Genomic DNA, 25,842 nt, shown 5'->3' with positions numbered 1-25,842 from the left:
CATCAGGAGTGACATCGTCCAAGATTTTTGCTTTAAAAAAGAGAAAGTAGTCTATTGTTGCTTTTCAGTGGTTCTTTTCCCTCAAGTGGTAAACTCAAACCACTGAGGTATGAATTTGTGCAGCGTGTGTCTTTTACTAAATTAACAAAATACCATTCTACATGTAGTAATGCCATCATAATGAGATGAATAGACGTCTTTGTGCAAAGTATTCATCATGCTCCCCGAATTAAAATAAAGAACGAGTATCTCTTCTTCCTTTTTTTACCACACACGCACACGCACACGCACACGCACACACACAAGTGTGTCTCACTATCTTTGTGGGGACCAGTCATTGACATAATGCATTCCCTAGCCCTTTACCCTAACCTTAACCATCAAACCTAAATGCCTAACCTTAACCCTCACCCTCACCCTAGCCATAACCTAACTCTAACCCTAATCCTAAAACCAAGTCTTATTCCTCAAACAGCCCTTTAACGTTGTGGGGACCAGCATTTTGTCCCCACAAAGCTGTCAGGACCCCAAAAGTATACTGTATTCCCAGTTTTTGGTCCCCAAAAATGTAGTTGAACCTAATACACACACACACACACACACACACACACACACACACACACACACACACACACACACACACACACACACACACACACACACACACACACACGCACACACACAGTGCTGTCTGAGGGGAAAATAGCTTAGAGGAGAAAAGGAAGCAAGAAAGCAGGTTGACTTCAAAAACTTTAATGGTGCGTGTTATAAGTACATCTCATTTTTTCCATTTTCTTGTCTGGTAAACATGTTTACCTCACATGATGTGATTCCATTTATTCAGTTTATCTGTGTCTGATGTGGCTGGTGATTTGAAAAAACATCTCCCTTGAAGCAAGTGTGTTTGAAAGGAAACTGAGTCACTGTGAAAACACAATGAGATGCACAGCCAGGACAAAAGTGAGATAGGGACAGAATAAAAGATCAAGAGGAAGAGAGAGAGAGAGAGAGAGAGAGAGAGAGAGAGAGAGAGAGAGAGAGAGAGAGAGAGAGAGAGAGAGATTGAAACAGGAAAGCATGCAGAGGAGGAAGAGGAAAGGTTTTTTTTTTAGAACCATACTTCCTGTTCACTGCTTTGGTTTCAGGCATTGCGGCTTAATTTCCTAGAATAAGAGTGATTGTAAAATTCGGTAGCAGTCGTATGGATTATGCAACAAAAACAAATAATTTTACACTGTTTAATCCAGCAAAGCCATCAGACTGAAACTTTCCCCCAAAAGACTGAAATGCTGTTTCATGTTAAATGTAGTTGTTTGCAGGATTTTATTTGTCTTATTCTTGCGGTAAATTTATTGGATTTAATTTCATCGCTGTGCAGAAAATGGGGTAGAACAAAGGTGTTTGCATGCTTCTCTTCATTATGGGGGCCAAATTACACATCAGGTCATCTTTATTGGTATTTATGTTTTTATGTAAACCATGAAGGGAAAAACCAGATGTGGCCCACAACCCACTATTTACCCACCACTGCGCTATAGGGACAGGTCAAAGCAATCACATTTATCCAACAATACTTCATAATATTCCCTTCCACAGGTTGCACAAAGTCAGTCATTTAATGGCTTGATGAGTACACAAATGGTGTGAATCATGTGCTATGGCCTTTGCAGTGATAGTTTGTATTTTGTCACCCATTTACTAAACCGTAGCTCTACTTATTGCATTCCTCCAATTTCCCTAAACTATACAGTTGCTTCACTAAATCCCACATTTCAACCACCAATACACTGATACAGTGCTTTAAAAAGTGCTTTAAAAAAACTTTAGACAAAGACCACAATCAATTTTTTTTACCTTATCTTTGCAAAACATATGTACTACAACCTTAAAGCACTACCGTAAAGGTATGCTGCTATCAAAATACACACACGTAAACCTCCCATTTGAAACATGTCTCTTAACAATTGCTCTGCAAAATACATGCAGCAAAAATAGTACAAAAAACAGCGAGAAAATAACAACGATGCTCTGCCATGCTCTGCTTTTTATAGGCTTGTTTATTAGAGGCCTTTATCTGCAGCCCATGTCATTGTATCTAGAACTATAACAGTGTACAGTACACGATTGAGCACCCCAGCCTGAAGTTTGTCCTCCTCTTATGTTGTTTAATTTTTAACAACATCCATCAACAGATGACATTGGAAGCAGAGTAATAAACGCCAGCACCTCTCCGCTCTGGGCTGAGAGAGGACAGACAATCCCAGGCTGTTAGTCTGTGTGTAGGTTTGTTGTTTACTACTCTCTCTATCTGACTCTCTCTGCTGTTAACACAAGGGTGTCTGTCTTGCGAGAGTCTTGTTGTCAGACTGAGCCTCTGGATGCTTGTCATGTGTGACTGAAGGATTTTTCCTTAGTTTGCTCTTTCAAAGCCTTTCAAAGCTTATTCGATTAATGGCTGATGCAGACAAACGTTTTTCTCGTGATAAGGAGCTGTGACTGTTGAGCTTGTCTCAAAGATTATTTGTGCAAAACAGGAATCCACGACAGATAATTTCACATCAGGACTTTAACGTTGGACTCTATATACAGGTGTTATAATTAAATGCAATTAAACATTTTGGATGGGGCATGAGCATTTGAAAAATTGTATATAGATTGCTTGGTATATTTGAGTGTCCATTTGGGTTTACATGAAACTAGACAGAAACAAACCAGGATGGCCACATGCCAAATCAAAAAGGAACAATTAAAATAACAATTGTGAAATAGAGCCCAGACATCCCACTTTGAGGATTAGAGCAGACACATTGTCATATTGAGCTGCTTGGGGTGCTGAGGCAAAAATTAGCTAATGGGCCCCTATTAACCCCTGTTTATCCCACTTTACGTGCAATGTGTGCAGTTTTTCTATGCCAGAATAAGAACCACATAAACAATGGCTGTCACTGTGCTGGCTGTTCATTGAGGAGGAAGTTGCGTCTCTTGGCTCGCGCTCCTCAAGGCTGGTGAATCACGAGTCGAGCAGACGGAGACAACAAGGCATTTGAGCTCTGTCTAATTTTGGCCAGCAGATGACACCAAACTACTGATGAAAGGAGGCAGAGCAGCAACTCCTATTCACTTTTGAAACAAATGTGTTATTGTCCAAAGACAAGTATTTTAATCATGTATAATTTTAAGGTAATGCAACTTTACTGGGGGGGATATGCTACATGGGCTCACAGCTTGAGTTACAGGTCCTAACAATATTAAAGAAACACCGCAGATCCCAATTTTTTTTTTTTTTTTTTTTTTTTTTACTTTTGGCAGTTTATAAAAAATCTTCTTGTTGTGGCTGCATGTCTCAAGTTGTTTCACCAAAGACCCATTTCCCCTCTAAACTTCTCAGATGGTTTCATTTATATAACTGTTCAGATTATCCAGTATTAAATAAACAATATATATTTGAGTTGCAGAACTTAATTTTTGTAATGAATTACCTCACGCTTCCTATGATGTATCTTAGATCCTATGTTGTGAACCACTGGACTGAACTGGAATCCCTTTATATTAAGTAGCTACATCAGCTACAATAGGGAAATGCTAACGTTATCCATTAATATTAACAATCTAATGTTGTCATATACTGTATACTAATGTCTTCGTCGCAGGGGACATTGTTTTGAATTAGAATGAGCAACTTTTTATTACTTTAAGTAATTAAAATAATTAAATTATTTAGCTGGTAATACTTCTATTTATTCTATACACTTTTGAATGCTGGACTTTTACTTGTAGTGGAGTGTTTTTACTTGGCTATATGGTATGGTTACATAGATATGGATGATTCTTTTACCATTAAATGACATATTTCATATGCTTGAAAAATGTATTCATGCATTATTTAGTTATTTAGATAACTTTTGCTACACAAGTAAATAATGCACGCTTATACAAACACTCCTCTGCAATGTTGGAAAACAAACTTGTCAATGCAACATGCTCTATTCACACCCTGAGGGGTCTTTAGTTACTCTAATGATTTAGCATATGCTTTACTGTACATGCTCACAGTATCCCCGCTGCCTTCCCAGTGTATCCTCTTTCTTCTAAAACTAAATCTGTGTTCAGCCCGCTTTGGGTCTCATTTTAATTGTTTTCTAATGTCAGTAACCATTCTCGCTCTTGTTGGCAATCTAATGCATCTAGCTTTAGCTTCCCTACTGAAGAAATGGTTGCTTTATGGTTAATTTCTGTTGTACATTTTTTGTTTAAAAATAAACATTTAGCTTATTTGAAGTAGGGACATTTTCACATTTCTACCCCATAAAGAAAAACTTAACTAATCTTTCCGTTTATCTGTCAAAATCCCTAAAAGTGGAGCTGCATGGTAGTTTCATTGGGGAGAGATGATATGCCACAAATAATGTGCTATTGGCAGTTTACATGATTATTTATTCATTATTTACGGGTTATTTGTGGTTTCTCCAGACCCATTGATCTACGGACAGGTGAATATTATTTTCCAGATATCTCCATCCAGACATCATCTTTGACCCTGCAGTCAGAGGAGAAAATGAAATGGAGACTGTGATTAGAGTGCAGAAGAATGGCCAACGAGTTGAGAGGTGACATCACCGGACACAGACAAGGACAGGAGATATTGTAATAGAGAGAACATCTGTGGATAGTGTAACAAATGTCTTCTCTCACCATGAGCACTTTAGTGAAAACACTAATATTCCTTTTCATTCTATATTTCTGAGGAACAATAGGGTTTCTCAGTAGAGTTGTGGCCTATAGCTATATTACCTGCAATGCAAGTCTATGGAGACAATAGCGGAAAGGGTTTTCATGCAAGGTACTTTAACAAAGGTTAATCCTGAATAGTGGTGGACTTCATCGCTTGTGGCGAGAATGATCACCTTTCAACCATTCAAGGGGTTTTGTTCTCAAGAAAATGAATCCTTCGTTCAAGATGAATCTCTGCACGTTTTTGAAAGTTATACTTTTGTAGAGTTGTTGATATAACTTATTTGTAATGCAGTACAGTATCTCAGTTTATGATTAAAAGATAGATATCAATGCAGTACAATCTGAATTAGCATGTAAAACAAATTTATGTTTTCAGTCATAGTTTTACCTATAACTTTAGTGTGCTGATCAAGCACCTGCACGTCTTTAGTAAAGTTTTCTGAACTTAGTGTATGTATGAGAAATACGGAAGAAATCTAACCATGGACAATTGTGTTGATATTGTTTCAAAATGCAGTTCTATTCCTGAAGTACAGCAAGTTTATTTACTATGAATATGTTCATTGCATCCAAGTTTAAACCCTTATTTCACCTTCAACAGTCATTTTTTGATGGAGGGAAACCTAAAACAGTGGTTGTAGTTAACCTGAGGGATCTGTGTCAAATCCCACTGAAGTGTTAATCTGTTGGGTTTAGATCTGACAGTGAACCCTGCCAGGAGCTGCTGGCATCTAAACGAGAAGTCAGGGTAGAAAAGTGCAAGTGTGTGTGTGTGTGTATGTGTGTGTGTGTGTTTGTGTGTGTGTGTGTAATTGTGCATGTGTGTGCATGTGTGTGCACAGCGTTCTGTAAATTGAAGGGAGGAGAGTCACACCTTTGTGGTTTTAGATGTCTTGAGGCTGTCAAATACTATAAAAGCCCCACTGCACAACTACTTCTGAGACACCTGCTCAGTTAGGAGCTGAGGTAAGACTGTCTCATATGTCTATTTGAAATGTATTGATTTTAAATTGCAACATTTTTGGTAAAATGTCAACAGTTTCAGCTAAACAAAACAACATTTGCAACAACATTTTGACACTGAAAATTGTGAAGATGTGATTTTCTAAATAATCATAGTTGTGTATGTTTTTTTTTAAAAACATTTATAAATTTCTTTCCCTCTAAATACAGAATTTTTGAATTTGAGTCTCCTCCAGACAGCATGACTATCCATATTTGTCTCCCTCTGCTGGTTGTGCTTGTGCAGCCAGCTCTGAGTCTCTACAACTGTTCATCTCGGTATGACAGGAACCCAGGTAGGTTAACTTTTCAATTCACTGAGCCAAATGGTTTCATTTCATTTCATTCACAGCATTTGTTGACAATAGAAATTGAAAAAATGACTTTTCCCCTCTGCTTAATGTAATGGACTTTATTTCTCATCTTGGTCTCTGCAGCAGCAGCAACAACCGGATCATTTTAATTTAACCTCTGGTTCCAATGGGAAAAAATGTCCTCAACTACTAATTAATTCAATATTATCATCCTTATTGGCTTCTCTGTTTCCATTTTTTTGATAGTGAATTCAGACATGTCAATTGAATGTGGCGCCAGTATGATCACCGTGACAATCAACCTGTGTACGGTTCAGTGGGCGGGCTTCTTCTCCACAGACCTGGCTCTGAACGGGAAGCACAACACTTCGGAGTGCAAGGGCTCTAGCGACACCAATGCCAACCCTCCAGTCATCCATTACCAGCTTCCTGTTAACCAAAGCCAGGATAACCCCTGCCGACAGTCTCTGCAGGTGCTGAAAGACTTTGGAAGAAGATGGTGAACAATAATGAACTACTGGAAGGTTTTAAGGAGATATTGACATGTAGTCAAACAAAGTAGTTCCAGTGTTTATACTGCAACAGGGATTCAGATTAAAAAACAATTTGTTTAGGGTTCTGTGACAATTTCAAAGAAGGTCACGTACTGATTATGTTGTTTGTCGTCTTGTCCAGATTGTAAATGAGGCCCCGGACCCCACAGGTCCCTTCAGCAGCTTCTCAAGTATTCAGTCAGTCATCATCACCGGGTTCATTGACACCATTCGTTCTGACCAGGGGGTGATCAGCTACTCCACTGACCTCTACTATCACTTCTCCTGCCGCTACCCACTGGAGTACCTGCTCAACAACACACAGATTGTAGCGTGAGTAACCATAACCTCTTGAAAAAAAAGAGCCTACATTGTGCAAAAGGGACATTTCTGTTACCAAGTTACCATTTTGTCTCGGGCAACACATACCATTTGTTCATGGTAATTTTCTTTTCTCTGATTTTGTTTTTAGCTCCTCAGTATCCGTGGCGACCACTGATAATAACGGAACCTTCATTGATACACTGAAAATGAGTGTTTTTAATGTAAGTATATGAAATAAATAACACATTATACTAAGTACACTAGAGAGCAATTCCTCATGGTTTATTTTACTGCGTCTTATTTTTCCAGGACTCTAATTATGGCTTCCCATTAGTGGTACCTTCAACAGGCCTTGAGCTACAAACCAAGATCTATGTGGAGGTCAAGGCTGTTAACCTCACAGGAAAGTAAGTAAACGTCCTTTTGGTTGAGTGGATGCTCATAGTGAATTTGCATATATGAAAACAAAATATATGGAAATAAAAGTGAGTACACTGTTTTTGTAGCAAACTAACTCATTGGCCAACTGGCCTCTTTTAAGTTTCTATGTCCTGCTGGATCAATGCTTTGCCACTCCCTCGCCTTACAACATGTCACAAAATGAGCAGCACAACTTCTTCGCAGGGTATGGACGCACACATCGTTAACAGCTTTTTACATGGTGGACATAATTAAACCTCCAAATCACTTTTTAAAATATGAACTCTATTTCAATTATTCTGCTCTCTGCTAGCTGTTCAGTGGAAGAAAAGACATCTGTGACAAGAAATGGCGTTTCCACGGTTGCCCGATTTAACTTTGAGGCCTTCCGCTTTGTTCAGCACCGCAACTTGGCAAAGTCCAGCATCTATCTGCACTGCATGCTGAGATTCTGTGAGCCCAGCAAATGTAAAGAGCTGCTGTCTGTAAGTAGTCAAGAACAAATGAGTCTGCTTTAAGGACATTTTTCAAAGGCAATTTTCAAAGGTACCCCATGTCAATATGTCTAGGGCCGAGATTTGAATACATACATAACCATGTATATAACTTTCCTGTTTAAAAACATAGATATGTACGATTTTCTATCCACAACGTTAAGCAGACAGTGGGTCACATTCAAAGATTTAACAAACCTAAAACCAGTGTTGTTTGTAACGCGTTACAAAGTAACGTAAAAACTTACTTTCCATAGGGGGTAACTAAGTAAAGTAACGGCTTACTTTTTAAGAAGTAACAAGTAACGAGCAAACACTGCTTTTTAAAAGTAACTTCCCCAACACTGCCTGACTCTTATGAACAACATAACAGCTGTTTCTAAAAGGATTGCTTGAAATTTCTCAAGAATGAATATTTTCTTCTGGGCATTTTATGGCCTTAATAAATATCTGATGTTACACACTTGGATGTATGGGAGGATTTTCCAGGCCTGCATGGTTTTTAGGAACGTAAATTATTTTCAGTAATCACAGAAGACACACATATCACCCTCATTCACGGCAGTGTTTACTCCTACTAGTGTAACTCTTATTCATATAACTGTGCATAAAATACGAATGACCATATTACAACACTACCCGCACTCACAACACATAAATTCACACAGGCAACACACACACAAGGCCGCCAGTTATCCATTTAGCTACATCGAGCCAAGTGCCCTTTTCAGGGATTTACTAAATAACTTTTACGTCCCATTTACTCACATTGCATTATAATCTCAACTATGACAAGCATGTATTAGTAAACTATAAGACCTTAGCAACTACTATTGATGTCTAGTATAAATGTCTTTGTCCTTATGTAACTGTATTGTTGTTTTCAGTCGAAATTTATTTTTCTACATCGATGTCTTGTAATAATGTCTGTCCTGACGTGCTGTAACCATGTTTTATGTGTCTGCAGAACAGGAACCTGCTGAAAAACACTTTTTAAACTGAGTCAGGCCCGTTTTTATATTGTAATGTAATCGTTACTTTTTCTAACTTTCCTGTATAATAAATGTATGAAATGAAAGGAAATGAAATATTCCCACCTGTAATCACAGAACACACACATTTCAGTCTCATTCACGGCTGCACTCAGGATATTGGATTTTAACCACAGTGTTTACTGAATTGTGCAGGACCCCTCATGGCTGCCCACTGTGCCTGTGCCTTTGTACTCACCCATGCCATATGCATACTGTCCCAGTGTTATATAGGAAATATCACTATAAGTCCCACACTGACAGTATAGGGAGATGACAGGAAATGTAGGGAGAATGATAGGAAACGACTACAACAAAGGTCCTTGTTGATTCCAGGGACGTTCCCAAGCTAACAGGTCTTTAATGTTTTCCTTTTTCAATATTATCATAAAATACAACATGTTTGTTGTTTTTCAGACCTGTAACCGAAGAAAAAGATCTGTGAATCCTTTTGGAAAAGAAACCAGTGAATCCGCCACTGTTTCAGTTGGACCTCTTTACACTGCCGGAGAAGGTAAGAACCAACAACAAACATTACTATGTTGAACCATGATAAAAAGGTTGACTCTTTCACTGACTCTCTTTCTTACCTTCCTTTTTTCACAGACATACCATATGCTGCTGCCTACAGTGAGTATATTGTGATCAAATTCATCATTAGAAATGTGTATACTTTGAAAGATGTTAAGACAACCCAAAGAGCAATCTTCATTTATCTCTCCCTGTTTGAATCAGGTGACAACAAGCCATCAGAGAGGGCTAACGTGAACGTGGCGGGCCTGGTGGTGGGGGTGGTGTTTGGCTTGGCTGCTGCTGTCTTGCTGGTTTTTGGTGGCTGGTTCGCCCTGAAGAAGTTTATTTGGGCGGGAGGATCGTCTTGGAAATGACAAATTGTCTTCGCCTTGTCGCCTCACAGCATATTGTAATCTGATAATGTTGTGATTTGTCAGTAATAATCAAATGTGTTCTCTGGTGACCATGGAAACCTAGCAAATACACTGGTATTTTATAGAACCTCCTCTGTATACTTCACGTCATTTATTGGTCATGATGGAATAGTCAAACCTGTCAAACTATGTGTAAAAAAAAGAAACATTAACAATGTAAGGCAGATATTCATTTTAATATGTTATGTTTTTTGATAAAACATTCCTACCGGTCAGACAGTCTCACTAGTTTTTGGGTATCATGCACAGAACATAATTTCTTAAAACATTTATATACATATATACAAAGATATATATTTTAAGCACTGTAATCTGCAGTATACAAGTCAGATCTGTTTTGTACATATTAAAAACAATGTTTGAAATCAGGTTGATGTTGCACTTTCTGATTTACAATATATTACATAAAGATATACTGACATTTACACACTTATTCACATACAGAATGAAACAAATACATCAATCAATACCAAACACTCATAAATATTTAAAGACTTACTTTGCTGTTACAATGGCAAACAACAAACCACATTTATGGATGAGAATACAAGTCAAATGATACACTTAATAGGACCATAATAGATAATTGTTAGTTTTTTGTAAAAATGTACAGTAGTTTCAGTTGCTACACTGAGTGCAGAATGTCTTGGATCAGAGCAGAGAGTTTAACTGAGAAGTCCTCCTGCAAATAGCTTCCTGGCTGTGAGGATGTGGCGGGGGAAGAAGGAGACAGGATGGAGGCCCCCTGGACCTCCAGTTCCTCTTCCAGCCCCTGAAACAGCCTCTCCATCCGGGCTTGAAACAGTTGGCTCTGCAGGACTGCGTTTTGGCAGAACCGCTCCAAACTGGCTGTCACTTCAGCCTTACTAGGCAGTGGCGTTTCTAGAAGAGCAGTAAGCTCGGCCTTGACAGCCCCCACTCTGTTCTGTGCCTCTACTCTCAGAGAACTCACTTCCTGTCCCAACCTGGAGCTAATTTCTTGCCAGTGCTCTGAGATGGCAACATCTTGCTCCTTAGCATTTATCGCTTTCAGATGTTCAACCACCCCTATGGTTTTAGTATGGAAATCGCTGATGAGGTTAGCCACTTCAGAGCTGCTGTGCTCCAGGGTTCGGCTCATCCAGTGGAAGGCTTCCTGATACAGAGCCGGAGAGGCCTCTGCCTGGGCCTCTGCTGTCTCAAGGCCCTGCAGATAGAGGCTCAGCTGACCACACAGATCTCGGGTGTTGCTGCTTAGAGAGCTCTGGAGCTGCTGGGTGAAGGGAGCCAAGCGCTCCCTCATGCTGGCAAGAGCGGAGCTGAGGTGGGCTGGAGATGGGGACAACCTCTCGCGCAGCTCGGCCAGCTCTTGTTGCAGACGATTACGCAGACGCTCTGACTCCATGATAAGTTTGCGTTGCATCTCCTCTGCAACGGGGTTTTTGCTCTGGTTATCTGGGTCGTAAAGGCTGCTGCTGTCTATGTGGCTCTTGTAGATCTGACTGAGTAAAGGTGACAAAAGCGTTCATTTAGAAAGTGTTTTGAAATGTTTTTTTCTTTAAATATTTCAACTTAAGTGTATGGATGCACATTTATTCCAGGTCTTTAACAGTGTTTAAGTTTAGTCAACTTACTCCACATCTTTGGTGAGTTCTGTCTTTTCCTGAGCCTGGTTGGCAATTGAATCATTCCAGATTGCCTCCCTGGTGTTACGATGAAATGGATATGCTACAGACAAAGAAAACATACATGAAAAAAAAGAAATCCATTGCAAAGGAAAGTGTATTAAACAGCATTTTAGGAGCAATGTATACCTGAAGTTGTCAAGAATGACAGGGCGAAGATCACACTGACTAGACACATGTTCATCTTTCTGTGGAGAGACAGATGAAAAAGAAAATGTAAGAATTTCCTGTATCTATAAATTACTTTACATATATTCCCTTCTTGGTGTAAGACAGAAGACAAGAAGAAGATCAATAAGTTGAATAGTGGCTTGCCTTTACCTGAGGATCAGAGGTCTGCATAGTGACTTCTCCTCTCATCTGACTTATAAAGGTTCTTGTTATCAGAGCGGCAGCCCAAACTCTGCTTGTGTCAACAGTCAACACGTGGAGGGTCACACTCATGACAGAACATGAACACACACACACACACAGACATGCATACACACGCACACACACGCACACACGTCAATAACGTTCACTGTAAAACTTTCATGAAACTTAACAGCATTCTTGTATGATGTCATGTCAATAAGGACACATATTTAAGATAGTGTGTCAAAGGGAGAAAGTATTTTGATAAGAAGCATGACAGAATAACAATAAAAATTACTGCAATAAGATAACAATACTGTCATAATAATGCTCTTATAGTAATGTAAAGAAAATATTGAAAATGTGGTACGGTTAAGAAATTTATTAGAGCGCCTAAAAATAGGTTCAACCAGTTCAAGTTTGTGTGTCCACAGCCAGATAACAAATGTTGCTGGATTTCTGGCTTTTGACGTCAATGACCCACTTTGCCAGGAATCCGAATTGTTTGAATATTTACAATGGGGTCACTTGTTTGACCCACAGTGACTGTTGTGGCTTTTAATGTTTAGTTTGTTTTAAATTGTGTAAGAATTCATCCCATGGAGCCTCGATTAGGAAAGTTTGTTTTGGATGCTTGACAGTACACTAAACGGTTTACATATCAATGTTTGTGGCGCTAGACAGGACACAGTGGCTATAACCAAAGCACAAGCAAACACCGCTGATGGTGCTAAACTGTTTTGTTTTTCTGTGCTCTATCTTTTTACCAACTAATCAAGAAATTCACAAGCAAACAGGCAATTTACAAGTCAAATTTAAGTGCATTAATGATTCTTCATGCTTATTTACAGTGCACAGTATGACGTTTCTGCATTTGTCTGCATTGGCAATGCATATAAAATGCATTGAATGGCTTCATGTTTTAAATGATTTCCTGTCTATGATCTCATTTAATTTATTGTGAATGCGATGTTGAGGGTTTTTGCACCAGTGACATGGATATGTGGGTGAAAGTTGATACTGTTTAGTTACTTAGGTAATTTAAGAGACGTCATTTGAAGATCATAGTCCATGGCTACCATGATGCAATATGTGAGTTATGCCACTTATCCAAAGTCCAATATTTATTTTAATACAACAACAGAGCAAAAAGAACAACTTCCAATATGTACTTTTTTACCAAATGAAGTTAAATGTGTGTAGCAGATGCAGGTCACTTCCATTAAATACTGCATGAAGCATTTTTTTTGCACTATAATGCATTTACACTCATCGGACAGATAAAACAGACACGCGTTGCTATAAATGACCCACCACTTGTCATACTCCTATCAAAAAGTAAACAAAAATGAACAGCAGTAATGATATTCAATATGTGAAGTGACGTTTAAAGTAGCAGCTGGATTGCATAAGTTCAGGTAATTTATCTGAGCAGATATCTGAGTTTACAGTAATCTGTGAATTTCAATGAGAATTCAGCAGCTGCTGTGACGCACATAGTGCTTAGTAGAATCCGCTAAAGCAAAGCTGCGTTGATGTACATTGGAAGCCAACTCTTTAATCAGTTTCATGGTAGGATTCAGAAGAACAAATGCAGTAATGTGAGCCGGCAGCACCAGGCAGCAGTACTCTCTGTTTTCCCTGCTGCACTTTCCACCAACAGCAGCCAGCCCCTCCACTGTCACTGTCACCTTACCTTACAGGCCTCATAAATCATTCAGCAGGCCATTGAAAGTTCTGCAGACTAACTAGCCCACTACTTACCTTGCAGCTCTGTCTACCAACACACACATCAGGCCATGTGTACAGCAGAAAGGAGATCAAGGGAGTGAGGTTGCTGCTGCATCTTCATAACTACTTTCTTGGCTATGACCAAAACAAGGCAGGAAACCAAGAGACTGTTTACAGATCCTGGATGAAGAATTGAAAATGTCTGTCTGAGTCTGGAAAAGAGCTGGGTTACTAGTGCACCAGTCTTTTACCAGCAGGTGCACATATTAACCATGCTAAAAACATGCAGACACACGAGTTTCAGGTTTGTGTGGTGGCTGAACGCTGTGCTCCTTACTCTGGTTCACGGAAGCAACTTGAGTCAACAGTTCCAGGAGAGGCTACCCTGCCGGCCAGGTAGGCTGTCCTGACTGCACATAATAATCTTTTGATAACATGACAAAAAATAAAAGTGGTATTTGATGCATACCATCAGATGAACATTACGTTATCTAATTTTTCTACATATGTATAGCCACTTACATAATGTTGTTCTTTTTTTTGAGTCTTACAAATAGTTTCACAAACTTTGTTCTGATACTTTCTCTTGACAGTGACAACACTGACTTTGCCGTTAACCTGTGTACTTCTTTGTATTTATTAATTGACCTATAATAGGTTTTTACTGCCCTTTGGGGAGCTTCACCCCATTCCCCTGTCCCAAGGGAACCTATGGGCCAACTGCTGGTGCTATGTCCATAGACAGCTGTCTGAAGTGTCCTCCTCACCACTACTGTCCCAGACCAGGTCTGTCTGCCTCCCTGCCCTGTGGCCCTGTGGCTCAGCAGCCTCTGTCTGGTCAGGACACATGCATCTGCCTGGGAGAGGGACAGACTTTCCAGGTGACACATTTTTTTTCACACCATTGGAGGATCAAGCCAGTCCTTCCTGCAGCATGTGTGTTCTGTCTGGTGTGTTTATGTGACCGTTTTCATCATCAACACCAACACCTCCTACTGTACGAATCACCCACTTGCGTTTTTTCCTGTGAGCTCGTCTTTTATTCTGTAAAAACCAGAAGAAGTACTCCAATTTCTCAAGTCTATGTTTTTTCTTTGTGTCACTCTTGAATCCTGTGATACATTGTGCACACTAATGTGAGAGTAGGGTCCTCACTGAGAGAGAACTCAGAAACTTTAGACTGAACAATCTCTTCAAGCTGAAAGAGCTCTAGATTGTGTTCCCTCGCAGTAGGGTCTTGTTACTTGATGTTAACAGGTGCTGAGCCCTCCGCTTGTCATCTCATAATAAGGAGAATGAGATTTCTTTTCTCCATCGGATGTATGGGTATTAGTGAGAACACGTTGAATATATAAATAAATAAATAAATAAATGAATGATGGAAGGAAGGAAGGAAGGAAAAGCAATGCGGGAATCAATGAAGGATGAAATCAATGAAGAAAGGAATCAATGAAGGAAGAAATCAATGAAGGAAGACATGAATGAAGGGATGAAAGAAGACAGGCAGACAGATAGATATGAATGAATGAATGAACGAACAGGTTAACATACATGACAATGTTTGAAGCCTGCTGACTTTTCTGCAGACCAGTGATGGGTTGTGCCTCTGCACCCTCGACTACCAACCCACCAACAACGGAGATGCGTGTGTTCACAAACTGTATGCCGTTTGTAGAGATGGAAAAACACGTACCCAATATGGAGACTGTCTGGACAGATATCAGTGGTCACTTCACTGCAGGCAGCAGGTTAGACCTTATGCAATCATATTACACACAGATGCACACGTTAAAGTAGAGCAAAGGTTATTGGCATGTCTTTTACAAAATGACACAGGAAACTCATCCAGAATATCTGTTTAAATGATGCATGAGGATTCTGATGGACTGTAGACTCTGATCTGTTTACAGAACACACTGACAAAATACACTATACAATCACAGACAATGCCAATGAGTACAACCTAGATGTCTTTACCCTTTCCTATTGAACCTGACAATAGTTTATCTAGTAGAGGCTTGTATTCATTCCACTTAATAATTAACCATAGTTTGCTTCCTGTGTCTGTCGGTTAGCAAGGTGTTCTCCCCATGCAGTGTTTATTTTTGTCACTGCCCTTCATAGCAGTCTTAGGTACAGATGACCTTACACCTAATCACACGCTCAAACCAAGCATACGTTGAACAAATGCTTGTATATAACATGAACGCTGCCACTTTTTGGTACGATATTTAGATAAAAAAACACTTAAACGCTGCTCCAAGCAACAACATAAAAATAAGTCATATTTAATTGGTTTCAAGAAGGAATTGACTAATGAAGCCTAATCCTAGCTTTGCATTGGGTTACTTTCCTGTAGGTGTGTAGATCTGCAGAGGATTTCCAGGGTTACGATGGAGAGTTGGGTCTGTGTGTTTGCAGAGAGCCTCCTGGAAGAGCTGCGTGTGGAGGCCTTTGCAGGAAAAGGACAGCTGCTGAGCTGAAGCTCCACTGCTTGTCCAACAGAGAAATGGAGCTGGTGTGGAGCAATGGCAGTCAGGTATGCAAAGGCACATAAACACAAACAGCCACATATTCATGCACAAGAAACAAAATACAGAAAAAATGTATGCTTTTTAGTAATCCGGGTCAATAAAATTAAAACCCTTTGTACTCTAAATTTTCAGACAATGCATATCAAACCTTTGTCACACCAGCAGTAAAATTGTAGGACAAGTCTCTCGTGTTTTGTAGTGACCTATTATTGGCAAATTATGTTATTGTGTGTGTGCAGGTAATGGGCGTCTCAGGCAGCATGCTGGAGACGGTTTTTAAACACTTGGACTCCCAGGGGACTCCTCTGTGCAGCAGCCATATCAATTCCTCACATGCTGTCTACATTGTTCAGACAACAGGTAGAGACACTCAAAGTGACTCTGTCTGGCTCTCTGGCTCTATCTCTCTCTCTCTCTTGATTTTTCTCCCACATCTTTCTCTCCCTTGTCTGATTGCAGAGACAGGCTTCCTCGGCCTCGTCAGCGGCCTCGCAAAGGAACTTCAGCAACTGTTTCCTGTCAACACACAGCAGGACATTCAGAGCTTAGCTGGTTTGTCACAACAAAACAATATTGTTTGGTCATTAATACAAATAGTAATGAATAATTCATGATCTAAGGCCTGCGCCGTCGTTCTTTTAGAAAGAGATTCTGACGTTCCGTGGGAGGTCCCTGAAGTTGAAAACATCAGTCGTGGAGGAAGAGAAGTGAATTTCAGCCGCAGGAAGGGAAACAAGAGTGATGTCAAGGATGAAACAATCGTAAATGGAATTCTGAATCCCACAGCGTGTCTCCATTTGGGCGACGTTATACTGTTCACTGTTGACACACGTCACTATCCTCAGTATGATGTGTAAGTCAGATTGTCAGCATACACGTTTTTCATGTCAACCTTTACTGCTATGTATCTGTGTTTTGACTTAGTTTATCTTGATCCTTACTTCATGTCTTTCAGTGACAACTTGTACAACACAAATAGTGATTTTGACTGGGGCGCATTCAGACTGCTAAAAGAAGAGATGACTCTGTCTTGGACTCCTCCCATCTTCTTTGCGGTGGTCTTTAGCCAGCCTGGAGTATATGTTTTTAGTCTGAGCAGCCATCAGCACAAACAACTGGTGACTACATTTAAAATATTATGAGCGTAAAAGGTACACTGTGAAATCTTCATTATGAACAAATATGAAGTTTTCAACAGTTAAATATTCCTTACCAAATTGCATTGTGTATTCATAACTGCTCCTCTGACTGCTTGCTTTGCTGATGTAAAACAACATAAGAACCTTTTTTTCCGTGAGAATTTGAGGTAAAGGTGCAAGTGGAAGTGTAACAGGTCAGAGAACTTGATACAGATAGAAGAGGAACCTGCAAATCAAAATTTTACTCTTCAGCACCACTAGTGGTTAAGCATTTCACAGGGCATGTTTAAAACCATAGTGCGTAGTTTATGTCTCCCCCATGAGGAATTCTAAGTAATGACAACAACACTGTTGTTGCATCCACATGATGCAAGCTTTCTGTGACCGAGCACCACCACCCCTCCACACAGATACTTGTAACCAAAGAGGACACGGAGGATTACAAAACAAGATGGACTCTTCAGAAGAGGTCATTATCTTCAAGAATCTCAAGATTCTGCGCGTGAAAGTTGCCAGACTACACCAGTTTCTAAACATAACCATATTGAGAAATACAGAGTGAGTTTTGTGAAGCTTAATTAGCTTTGAATCAACTCATTTGGCAATGGTCTTAGTACAAAAAAGTTACGCACTAAAATTTTATGTATGAACACCTTGGTCTATTTTGTCTTAGATTAGATTTACATAAACAAGCGTCTGACACTTGCTTAAGTCCACCCAGCAATCCAAATATACATATTGAAAACATAAGCTGACAGAAAGCCAGAAATGAATTTACTGTAAAATATTACCTCATTTTCTGCTCTCTTCTTATTACTTCTTATTCAGTATGTGCGGGTGATGCCTGCAGGCGGCCAGTGTTATGAGCCCGGCCCCTTCTTCCCCACCACCCCTCGTCATGTGACCAGGGTAGGAATCAGGAGGAGACACAACCTGTTACTGAGGCCAGATTGGCTGGTGACAGGAGGACTGTTATTTGGAGCCGTGGTCATCCTCTGTTTATGTGTCACAATGCTGGTTAGTGTACATACACAAAACTCCCTATTACATGTTCAAAGTATCGCTTATTCACATTCATCCGTCTGTCCCATATTTAGATTCTTTTCCGTGAATATGGATGGCCTGAGAAGCAGCCAATCAGAGCGCGGTATAGGTTGTTGCAGTTGGCCTACCACATGGACGACTACTCATCAAAAGGTTCAAGGGTGATCTCAGTTAAGAAGATACACCGAAACCAACAAGCTAGAATGACACAAGACTCCATTCAGCCAGGTGCAATATTGTAGCCGTTACAGCACGCGCGCACGCACGCGCGCGCACGCGCGCGCACGCACGCACGCACGCACGCACGCACGCACACACACACACACACACACACACACACACACACACACACACACACACACACCTGTGAGCGTTGCTCCCACCCAACCAATTATTGTTGAAAGGCTCTTGTCACATTCCTGATGAACAGTAAAAATGTCAACAGTCCAAATGTCATTTGCTGTTATTTAGGGGGAGAGAAAGAAGTGGAAGCTGTTTGCTTGTGTCGTAAAGAGTAAAATGATTCATTACAGTTACTTTCTGATGGGCATAAATAAAATAAAGTGAGCACTAAAAATGAACATTAGAGTGGATGTAACAAAACATGCAGATAGATTTCAAGTTCATTGATCTTCCTGAGGCAGAACATTATGCTCGCTCTTAAAAGTTCTCTTCAAAACATGTGTTCTTCATGTTCTGCTGATCTCAGTCTCTGTCCCTCTTCTTGTTACACTCTTTTGACAACAGCCTGTGCAGATACCTTGGAGGAATTCTGGGATTATGAGCACCAAGTGGATCTGGAGGCTTTCAGCAGCAACACCTTTTACGGCCTCCTTCTCAAACAGAGTCTGTCTGTCACCACACGGCTGGGGCAGCTTACCACTGAGGCCAGTAGCTCTTAGTTTAAATGCTAAAACATACAGTATGTGAAAAGATTGGCATTTAAATCCTCTTTTCTGTCACACATACTCTGATGGATGCCACTCTTTTATCTGAGCTTTCTTCCATTTCCTTGGACACCAGTAAGTATTCCCCATTAAACTGTTTCAGAAAATTGTGCATACTGTAATATCCTACACTACACATCCCAACATTGTGTTATAGACTTTGAATAGTTAATACAGTAGGATGCAATGATTTATATTGAAAAAACACACTGAAATTCAGAATCCTGATCTTCAGATTTGCTGTTCTTAAATACTGTAAGAGAATTGATCATTTAAAATGTGTCAAAGATTTAACTTTTAGCTAACTTTTGACATTTTTGGCACCACACTCATGTCAGTATGCTAAATATGAAGCTCCCACCTGCAGCTGTTTAACTTAGCTTAGCAAAAAAACACTCAAAACAGTACTTGGTAACAAACATTTATGTTTAAAAATGACTTGTGGTTTAAAGAAGGGTTAAGTACCGGAATGAAGGTCAGGCAAAGCGAGACTAGTGTCGGACTAATGCTTGGCCAAGTTCAGTAAACATTCTTACACAAGTAGTGTTCTTTAGAGGGGATGGTAGGCCAATTCTGTTACCTTTGGATGGTTTCAGGCTAGCAATTTACCCCTGCTTCCAGTCTTTATGCTAAGCTAAGTTGACCAGCTCCTGGCTGCAGCTTCATATTTACAGTACAGATGGTATCGATCTTCTCATGTATTCTCCATATTGTAGCCTCAGTTTGTCAAATTCCCATGCCCTAATTTTGCACAAGCATTGGTTCAAATTTAATCATTCACTTCTTATCTTTACCTCCTTTTCTTTTTAACCTGATTATGTCCCTTCTTCACTCATACAGTTAAGATGCATTGAAACAGATTGGCTGTTGCATTGGGATGCCTCTGTTTTTTGTCACATTTGTCTCTCTCCTGCACCCTTCCTGTGTGTACCACCCAATTGCTGGCAGCAGTGTGGGAGATAGGGGTTGTTGTTACAGCCCTCAGGACACCTGAGGTGATAAAGATGTAAGGGGAGATGGCACAACTCGCACCCCTTTTGTCTCAACAGTGTTAGTTGCATAAGGGTGGGGTCAGATCTGGCATCTGATTATTATCTTATGAAGATACTGTTTGTTTTCTCATTTGTTTTTCATATTTGGGTCTGTGTGTATCCAGGTAAAGGAGCTATATCAGGGAGTGCTCGGGAAACTGCAGCTACTCCACCCACGCTTGATCACTGAGGAGAGGATGGGGGAAGGTTATGAGAGGATAAGGAAGGAGGTAGAGAGGGAGACAGTACGACGAAAGACTCTGGCCTCACAGCTGAGGACTCTGCTTGACAGTCAGCTGCAGGTTTACATTACATTCCCATTTTCCACTATCCCATTATAAAAATGATGAAATGCAATAAAAATTTATTCTAATTACAAGGACAGTGAATGTGTTCTAGACAGATTTTAAAATGACAACAATCTTTCTTGGGCTGCAAAAAATGCAAATAATTATTTCCATTCATTGTAAATTAATCTGCAGATTATTTTGTGCATTAAGTGATTAATTGGTCCGCAGAATGTCTGAAATGGTGAAAATGCCCAGGGTAATGCCTTCAAATTGCTCGTTTTGTTCAAGCAATAGACCTAAACACAAATATATTTAGTTTATTTTCTTATAAGACAGAAAACCAGCAAAACCTCATAATTTAGAAACTGGAATCAGAATATTTTAGAATGCTCAAAAAGTAACAAAAATTATTGTTGGATTATCAAAATAGTTGCTAATTAATCAATGAATTGACTAATTGTTTGAGCTCTAGATCTTTCAATTAACTGTGTTTAACTGGGTTTCATCAGGTGTAACTGTTTTACTGGTTTTTCCAGGTTCTGAGGCGAGAGCAGCAGGCCCAGCAGAGGGTCCACAGTGGGCTCACGGCTCAGCTCAGGGAGTGCACCAGAATACTGTCCAAGGTTCATGACAACAACAACCAGCAGCAAAAGTAAAGCTTCTATTTATCCTTTGCAAAGTGTCACGAACAACAAGCAGAACAGAGAATAACCTTACATCCCCTTACATCTTCAATCACTTGTTTCCTATCTTCAGTTTGATCCTGAGGCTGACATCCCTGTTGGAGGAGATGGGAGAGCTGGTGTCAGCAGAGTGCCAGCGTCAGGGGGCCTGGGCGTTTCTGTGTGAGGGTACAGGGGCCCAGCTGCTCTGCCCTGACACTGGAACTGTGCTGACCAAGGACCACATCTTTGGTGAGTCCAACGCCCCTCAGTTAGATCACATAAATATTTCAATAACACTGTCTCTGAATCTTGGAGAAACAGCTCCGTCTGTTGCTGACCATGTGCACTGCAACAACCAGATGGTCTAAGTAAAAAGAAAAATCCAGTGTTTCTGTTCTGAACACATACAGATAAACCTTTTCAGCATAAATCCACCAGGTCCATACATTAAGTTTTATATTTTCAAGTTTTCTCTCAGTAAAATATTTTCACCTTTAACAATTAGCTCATAAAACTGAACACAGGCATTTTTAACAAAGCTATCCCACCAGTGGGAGGGTTGGAGTTGTACCTAGATGATCAAGACACAATTATCTTTAATTTTACACTACAGCGATCCATTTAAGAAAAACATTAGCGTGAAATGCTGTCCACTCAGCATGTAACTGATTCAAATGACCTTACATCATTGTCCTAATTTCTACAGTTTGATGATCTCCTCAGCCATTTCTCCTTCTGCCTCACTCCAGGTCCTGATGGGTCCCTGCGTGTCTGTCGGGCCCTTCATTGTGATTCAGTTACAGGCCTCATAAGGCCAAATGCTCACAGTCATATGCTGCTGAGCAGCGGCCACACCATGGCAGTGCCACCTGATTACTTCCTCCACCCGGAGACTGCCAGAGTTATGCCCATAGTTGGCAATGTGGGCTATGATCCTGCAAGCTCTACTTTAGTGTTTACAACTGACTCATGTACAGGTAACATCATCGGATCATGCATTCTGATATGATAACCTACAAACGAGATGAATATAATACTATCATGTCCGTTCTCTGTGGTATCCTGAAAGGTTTTAGTAAAAATGGAAGAAATCAATACCTTTTTTTAACAGACTAACCTGTGCTATTCTTACTCTCAGGAGACAATAGGAAGTGGGACAGTCCCCTTCTTCCTTTCATTCCTTACCCAACTTCCTGCCACTCAGATCTGCCTCTGCCCAACACTCGGCTCAGAGGCCTCAGACCGGGCCAGAGACTTCAGCTGGGAGTCCCCATGGCAGACCCAGACACGGGTGTCCCAGTGCCCATTCTGGCTGTAACCATCCACCCCCAGACAGGGTTAGTGTACCCACTGGGAGGGACGCATGTCTGTCCCCTTACCCGCCTGCCTCAGCCCATACAGACTGGCTATCCCATGCTGGACTCCAGGACAGGGAATGTCGTGCTCACTGTAGGGGTCAGTCTAGATCCAGTAACAGGTCAGTGCTGCCAGTAAGTCTAAAGCACAGCCTGGGTCTAGGTTACCATGAATTCAGTGAATTACCTTTGTAATTTGTACTCCTTGTTTATGTAGGAGCTGTGCTGCCAGTAGGTGGAGTTCTGCTGTCAGAGTCCGTTATCGAACCTCTGAGTGGTCGGATGGTGAGAGTAGGAGGGTACCAGGCTCTTCTGGACAGCAAGGTGATTGATTAGATGAGATGCGTTTAATTGCATTGAGAAAGAAGAAATTATACTTGTTCAAATTTTTTTTCTTTCAGATTAATTCAGTAGATATTTTGATCAAAAATTGACTTGGGTGAAACTTTTCTTGATTAGGTTTTGGCAGTGATGTTTAAAGTATTGGAGCTCCTGAAGCCACTAACTGAGGAGTGGGGATCAGACCAAACTTTGCAGCGACATCAGGGCAGCGAGAGAGGGAGCGGTCGGCAAGATCATCTTCTTGCTGCATCCAAGGAGCTCCAGCAGGCCTGGGGGCGGAGCCTGCACTGCCAGCTGCAGCTGCAGACCAGGTTGGATATCCTTCTGAACTGGGCTGAATCTATCCAGCAGGATGGAGGGATTTTAGGTGAGGAAATGCCAGTGAGAGGGTTCATGGATCTGAGTGATCTCCTGTTGGCAATACATCAGAAAGTCACATTTAAAATTATCCTTCTGCACTTTCTGCTGATAAGGTCCTCTCCTTCACCTCCATTTGTTGCTGTAAATAAGCTCTGTTTGAGAACATAATATCATAAAAGTAAAACACCCTTACTTATTTTCTATCTGACTTTTACCTTTTAATTTTAATCTCTGCTTGTCATGAATCTGCTCATTGCTGAATAGAAAAACATGCTACTTTGTATTAGCTGATCAGTTATCCGTTTCTTCTTTCATTGTGATATGTGAATAGAAATTCATGTACTGAAGGCCATTGCTGCTTTTGAAAGGAAAACTATTTCATATTTTGGAAATAATTCTTTTAGATATATACAGTTTCGCTCCTTGTCACAATGTTGTCCTTAAGTGCCCTCAACTAACGAGGACAAAAAGAGTTAAAGGCATGAAATACCTTATGTATGGTTTAGCTTTGGAACAGTTTCATGAGCCTAAGGAGGATGACCTTTTTCCTACAAGAAAGACTTTTCACAAGACCTTTATGTGTTACAAGCAACCACCCTCCAAAAAAAATGAAGCATGTGACTTGCTTGTCCAACATTACCCCATTATAATGGCACTACAGTTACATGTAACTCATATCCATTTTTTGTGATCCAATCACGTGACTCCATAACCCTTATCCATGTTCTAGGATATGGTACACACAGAATTATTATACCATCAGTATTTCCAACATGGATGCTATGGGCTCAAAAAAACCTGAAACCTTTAACTTAGACCACAAATTTAGAGTTATCACACTGCCATAACATTCAATACAGCACATTAAAGTGAATGTAAAAAATGTCAGAAATGTCTTATCAACCTACTTCTGCAGAGTATCTAAGTTGCTAGAAATTTGTTTGCCACAGAAACTTGCAGGAATACTTTGGAAATACACATTTAACCACCATATCATTTTGTCTAACCCTCTGACCTTTCCTGTGCTGTTCAAACCAGGAGAGATGCCTCTCTTAGGTTCAGATATGCGTGTGCCAGCTCTGCTGGGGATGGAGTACCCAGACCCTATGGGATCTGGTCTGAGTGTACCTGTGTTGGGGTGTCAGACCGACCTTTCCTCTGGGATTATGATTCCGTTGGCAGGAACCATGGAGGACCCTGACGGAAAAGGTACTGTGAAAAACAGTTGCACAGGTCAATATTTGCCTGACAGTTTATCTAATGGCGTTTTTCTACTGCATGGTACCTACTTGACTCAACTTACCTTTTTAGTTTTCCATTACGAAAAAAAGTCCCTGGCACCTGCTAACAGGTACTTTTTGTAGTAGTACCTCAGTCGAGGTTCCGAGCAAGCTGAGGTGATACCAAAAGGTGCAGTGAAAACCTGCAGACTACTGATTGGTTGAAGAGAATCGTCACTATTCACTGTCATCATGGCTAGCGACAGATTGCGGGGGGGGGGTGTCCTGAACAAACCCAACGTAATTACCGGTAAATGGTTTATCCAGAGTTTTTTTTTTTTTTACTGCCTCCAGGTTCATTACAAACTAATCTGCCTTCTGGCTGTGACAACACACAGAGAATCAAAAACAACACACCTTCTGTGTGTGTGTCGCGTTAGGTCACGGCAGTTTCCTGCTATGACGACCAGCCACGGCTCGCCTCACGCATGAAGCGGTACTAATCTGCAATGGAAAAAGGAGGAAGGGGCACCGCGGTCGAGTCGAGGCGAGTCAAGCAGGAACCGTTAATGGAAGACGCCATAATCCACTTCTATTACTGTAAACAATACAGAATAAAATAAGTTGTTCCCTTCTCCTATGCTTTTGTACTTCACAGGCCTAGTGGCCATCCGTTATGGATCTCAGACTGTCGACCCAGTGACAGGTGTGTTGGCCCCAGTGGTTGGAGCCAGGCTTGACGTGTCCAGAAAAACCGTTGTCCCTGTCACAGCTTCCTACTGGCTAACGGTGGCAGGTCAAACTGATCAGGTGCAGGTGGGGAAGGAATTGAGAAAGGGTGTTTCCATTAATGATAAAACACAAAAAAACCTTGGCAACAGAATAAAAGTGATGCAACTCTCTACCTGATGTTTATTTTACAGCCTACTAAATTCAGCAGGATATAATTTTGTGAACTTCATAAAAGTGATTCAAGTTTTTATGTGTTTGACCTCCATTTTGCAGCCTTAATGAATCTGATGTATGTTCTTTTATTGTTGCAAATGTATGCCAGGTAGAGGCACTGCAGAGAGAGGTGTGTGTGCGGAACACTTATTGGCAACATCAGAGACCACGGGAGGAAGATATTCTCTCTGATCTGGACTCAGCTCTCTTCCAGTGTCTCTTTAGAGTTACAGAAGCAAACTCTTATCAGGTCAGTGGGGGATATTTAGCTGTAAATATCGTATATTGCTTGGAGAAGGAGAACTTCAAAGGGGTTGAGCTTTTAGGACATTTGGAAATAATTGAGGGGGTGTATGAATGCTGGGGAAAACAGCATCGGAAATTAATTGGAGAGAAGCTTTTCATATCCTGCTGTGCACTGC

The 25,842-nt window shown here is 40.6% G+C and overlaps 5 protein-coding genes across 6 annotated transcripts in view; 3 read left to right on the top strand and 2 right to left on the bottom strand.

Moving 5' to 3' along the window:
- laynb (layilin b) overlaps positions 1-123 on the bottom strand; it is a 7,026-nt gene extending 6,903 nt beyond the window's left edge. Inside the window, exon 1 of the mRNA XM_032510149.1 lies at positions 1-123. This exon is cut by the window's left edge and continues 275 nt beyond it. The gene's annotated coding sequence lies outside the window, so the exon portion shown is untranslated.
- A 5,427-nt stretch (positions 124-5,550) lies between these two features.
- Positions 5,551-9,786, top strand: LOC116686093 (zona pellucida-like domain-containing protein 1). Its single transcript, XM_032511027.1, has 11 exons — positions 5,551-5,700; positions 5,908-6,032; positions 6,297-6,523; positions 6,726-6,916; positions 7,056-7,128; positions 7,217-7,314; positions 7,449-7,532; positions 7,641-7,812; positions 9,270-9,366; positions 9,459-9,482; positions 9,588-9,786. The coding sequence occupies exons 2-11, from the start codon at positions 5,939-5,941 to the stop codon at positions 9,737-9,739; spliced, it is 1,212 nt and encodes a 403-aa protein (XP_032366918.1). The 5' UTR covers positions 5,551-5,700; positions 5,908-5,938; the 3' UTR covers positions 9,740-9,786.
- Positions 9,787-9,953: 167 nt separating this feature from the next.
- Positions 9,954-11,846, bottom strand: zgc:162608 (uncharacterized). 2 transcript variants are annotated; one of them, XM_032511041.1, is made up of 4 exons: positions 11,785-11,846; positions 11,593-11,651; positions 11,413-11,506; positions 9,954-11,280 (listed from the first exon to the last, which is right to left on the bottom strand). In XM_032511041.1, exons 2-4 carry the CDS (start codon positions 11,645-11,647, stop codon positions 10,425-10,427), a joined length of 1,005 nt encoding a protein of 334 aa, XP_032366932.1. In that variant the 5' UTR covers positions 11,648-11,651; positions 11,785-11,846; the 3' UTR covers positions 9,954-10,424. The 2 variants fall into 2 exon arrangements, with proteins under 2 accessions (XP_032366932.1, XP_032366943.1); XM_032511052.1 differs by having other exon boundaries at positions 11,779-11,802.
- A 1,650-nt stretch (positions 11,847-13,496) lies between these two features.
- Positions 13,497-19,239, top strand: LOC116686142 (uncharacterized). Its single transcript, XM_032511106.1, has 11 exons — positions 13,497-13,944; positions 14,206-14,429; positions 15,135-15,296; positions 15,908-16,087; positions 16,322-16,442; positions 16,542-16,634; positions 16,725-16,935; positions 17,038-17,200; positions 18,050-18,238; positions 18,319-18,493; positions 19,013-19,239. The coding sequence occupies exons 1-11, from the start codon at positions 13,821-13,823 to the stop codon at positions 19,165-19,167; spliced, it is 1,797 nt and encodes a 598-aa protein (XP_032366997.1). The 5' UTR covers positions 13,497-13,820; the 3' UTR covers positions 19,168-19,239.
- Positions 19,240-20,362: 1,123 nt separating this feature from the next.
- The window catches only part of si:dkey-103g5.4 (uncharacterized), a 16,488-nt gene continuing 11,008 nt past the window's right edge, over positions 20,363-25,842 (top strand). Inside the window, exons 1-10 of the mRNA XM_032509719.1 lie at positions 20,363-20,545; positions 21,070-21,185; positions 21,290-21,447; positions 21,948-22,175; positions 22,337-22,675; positions 22,771-22,877; positions 23,013-23,262; positions 24,294-24,464; positions 25,134-25,291; positions 25,530-25,670. Coding sequence (XP_032365610.1) covers positions 20,441-20,545; positions 21,070-21,185; positions 21,290-21,447; positions 21,948-22,175; positions 22,337-22,675; positions 22,771-22,877; positions 23,013-23,262; positions 24,294-24,464; positions 25,134-25,291; positions 25,530-25,670 — 1,773 coding nt within the window. The 5' untranslated portion in view covers positions 20,363-20,440. The remainder of the gene's footprint in view (positions 20,546-21,069; positions 21,186-21,289; positions 21,448-21,947; positions 22,176-22,336; positions 22,676-22,770; positions 22,878-23,012; positions 23,263-24,293; positions 24,465-25,133; positions 25,292-25,529; positions 25,671-25,842) is intronic.

Source organism: Etheostoma spectabile, chromosome 3 (assembly GCF_008692095.1).
Source record: "Etheostoma spectabile isolate EspeVRDwgs_2016 chromosome 3, UIUC_Espe_1.0, whole genome shotgun sequence".
NCBI lineage: Eukaryota > Metazoa > Chordata > Actinopteri > Perciformes > Percidae > Etheostoma > Etheostoma spectabile.
The sequence above is the reverse complement of the archived record's forward strand: the minus strand, read 5'-3'. Positions and strand labels throughout refer to the sequence as shown.

Excerpts from the sequence above, each read along its gene's own strand:
- zgc:162608 (XM_032511041.1), bottom strand. The coding sequence starts at position 11,647 with ATGAACATGTGTCTAGTCAGTGTGATCTTCGCCCTGTCATTCTTGACA. Across the intron at positions 11,507-11,592 it reads GTCATTCTTGACAACTTCAG|CATATCCATTTCATCGTAAC; the intron begins GTATACATTGCT and ends CTTTGTCTGTAG. Across the intron at positions 11,281-11,412 it reads GAACTCACCAAAGATGTGGA|TCAGATCTACAAGAGCCACA; the intron begins GTAAGTTGACTA and ends ACCTTTACTCAG.
- LOC116686093 (XM_032511027.1), top strand. The coding sequence starts at position 5,939 with ATGACTATCCATATTTGTCTCCCTCTGCTGGTTGTGCTTGTGCAGCCA. Across the intron at positions 6,033-6,296 it reads TCGGTATGACAGGAACCCAG|TGAATTCAGACATGTCAATT; the intron begins GTAGGTTAACTT and ends TTTTTTTGATAG. Across the intron at positions 7,129-7,216 it reads TGAAAATGAGTGTTTTTAAT|GACTCTAATTATGGCTTCCC; the intron begins GTAAGTATATGA and ends TTATTTTTCCAG.
- LOC116686142 (XM_032511106.1), top strand. The coding sequence starts at position 13,821 with ATGCTAAAAACATGCAGACACACGAGTTTCAGGTTTGTGTGGTGGCTG. Across the intron at positions 16,635-16,724 it reads GGACATTCAGAGCTTAGCTG|AAAGAGATTCTGACGTTCCG; the intron begins GTTTGTCACAAC and ends TCGTTCTTTTAG. Across the intron at positions 16,936-17,037 it reads CACTATCCTCAGTATGATGT|TGACAACTTGTACAACACAA; the intron begins GTAAGTCAGATT and ends CATGTCTTTCAG.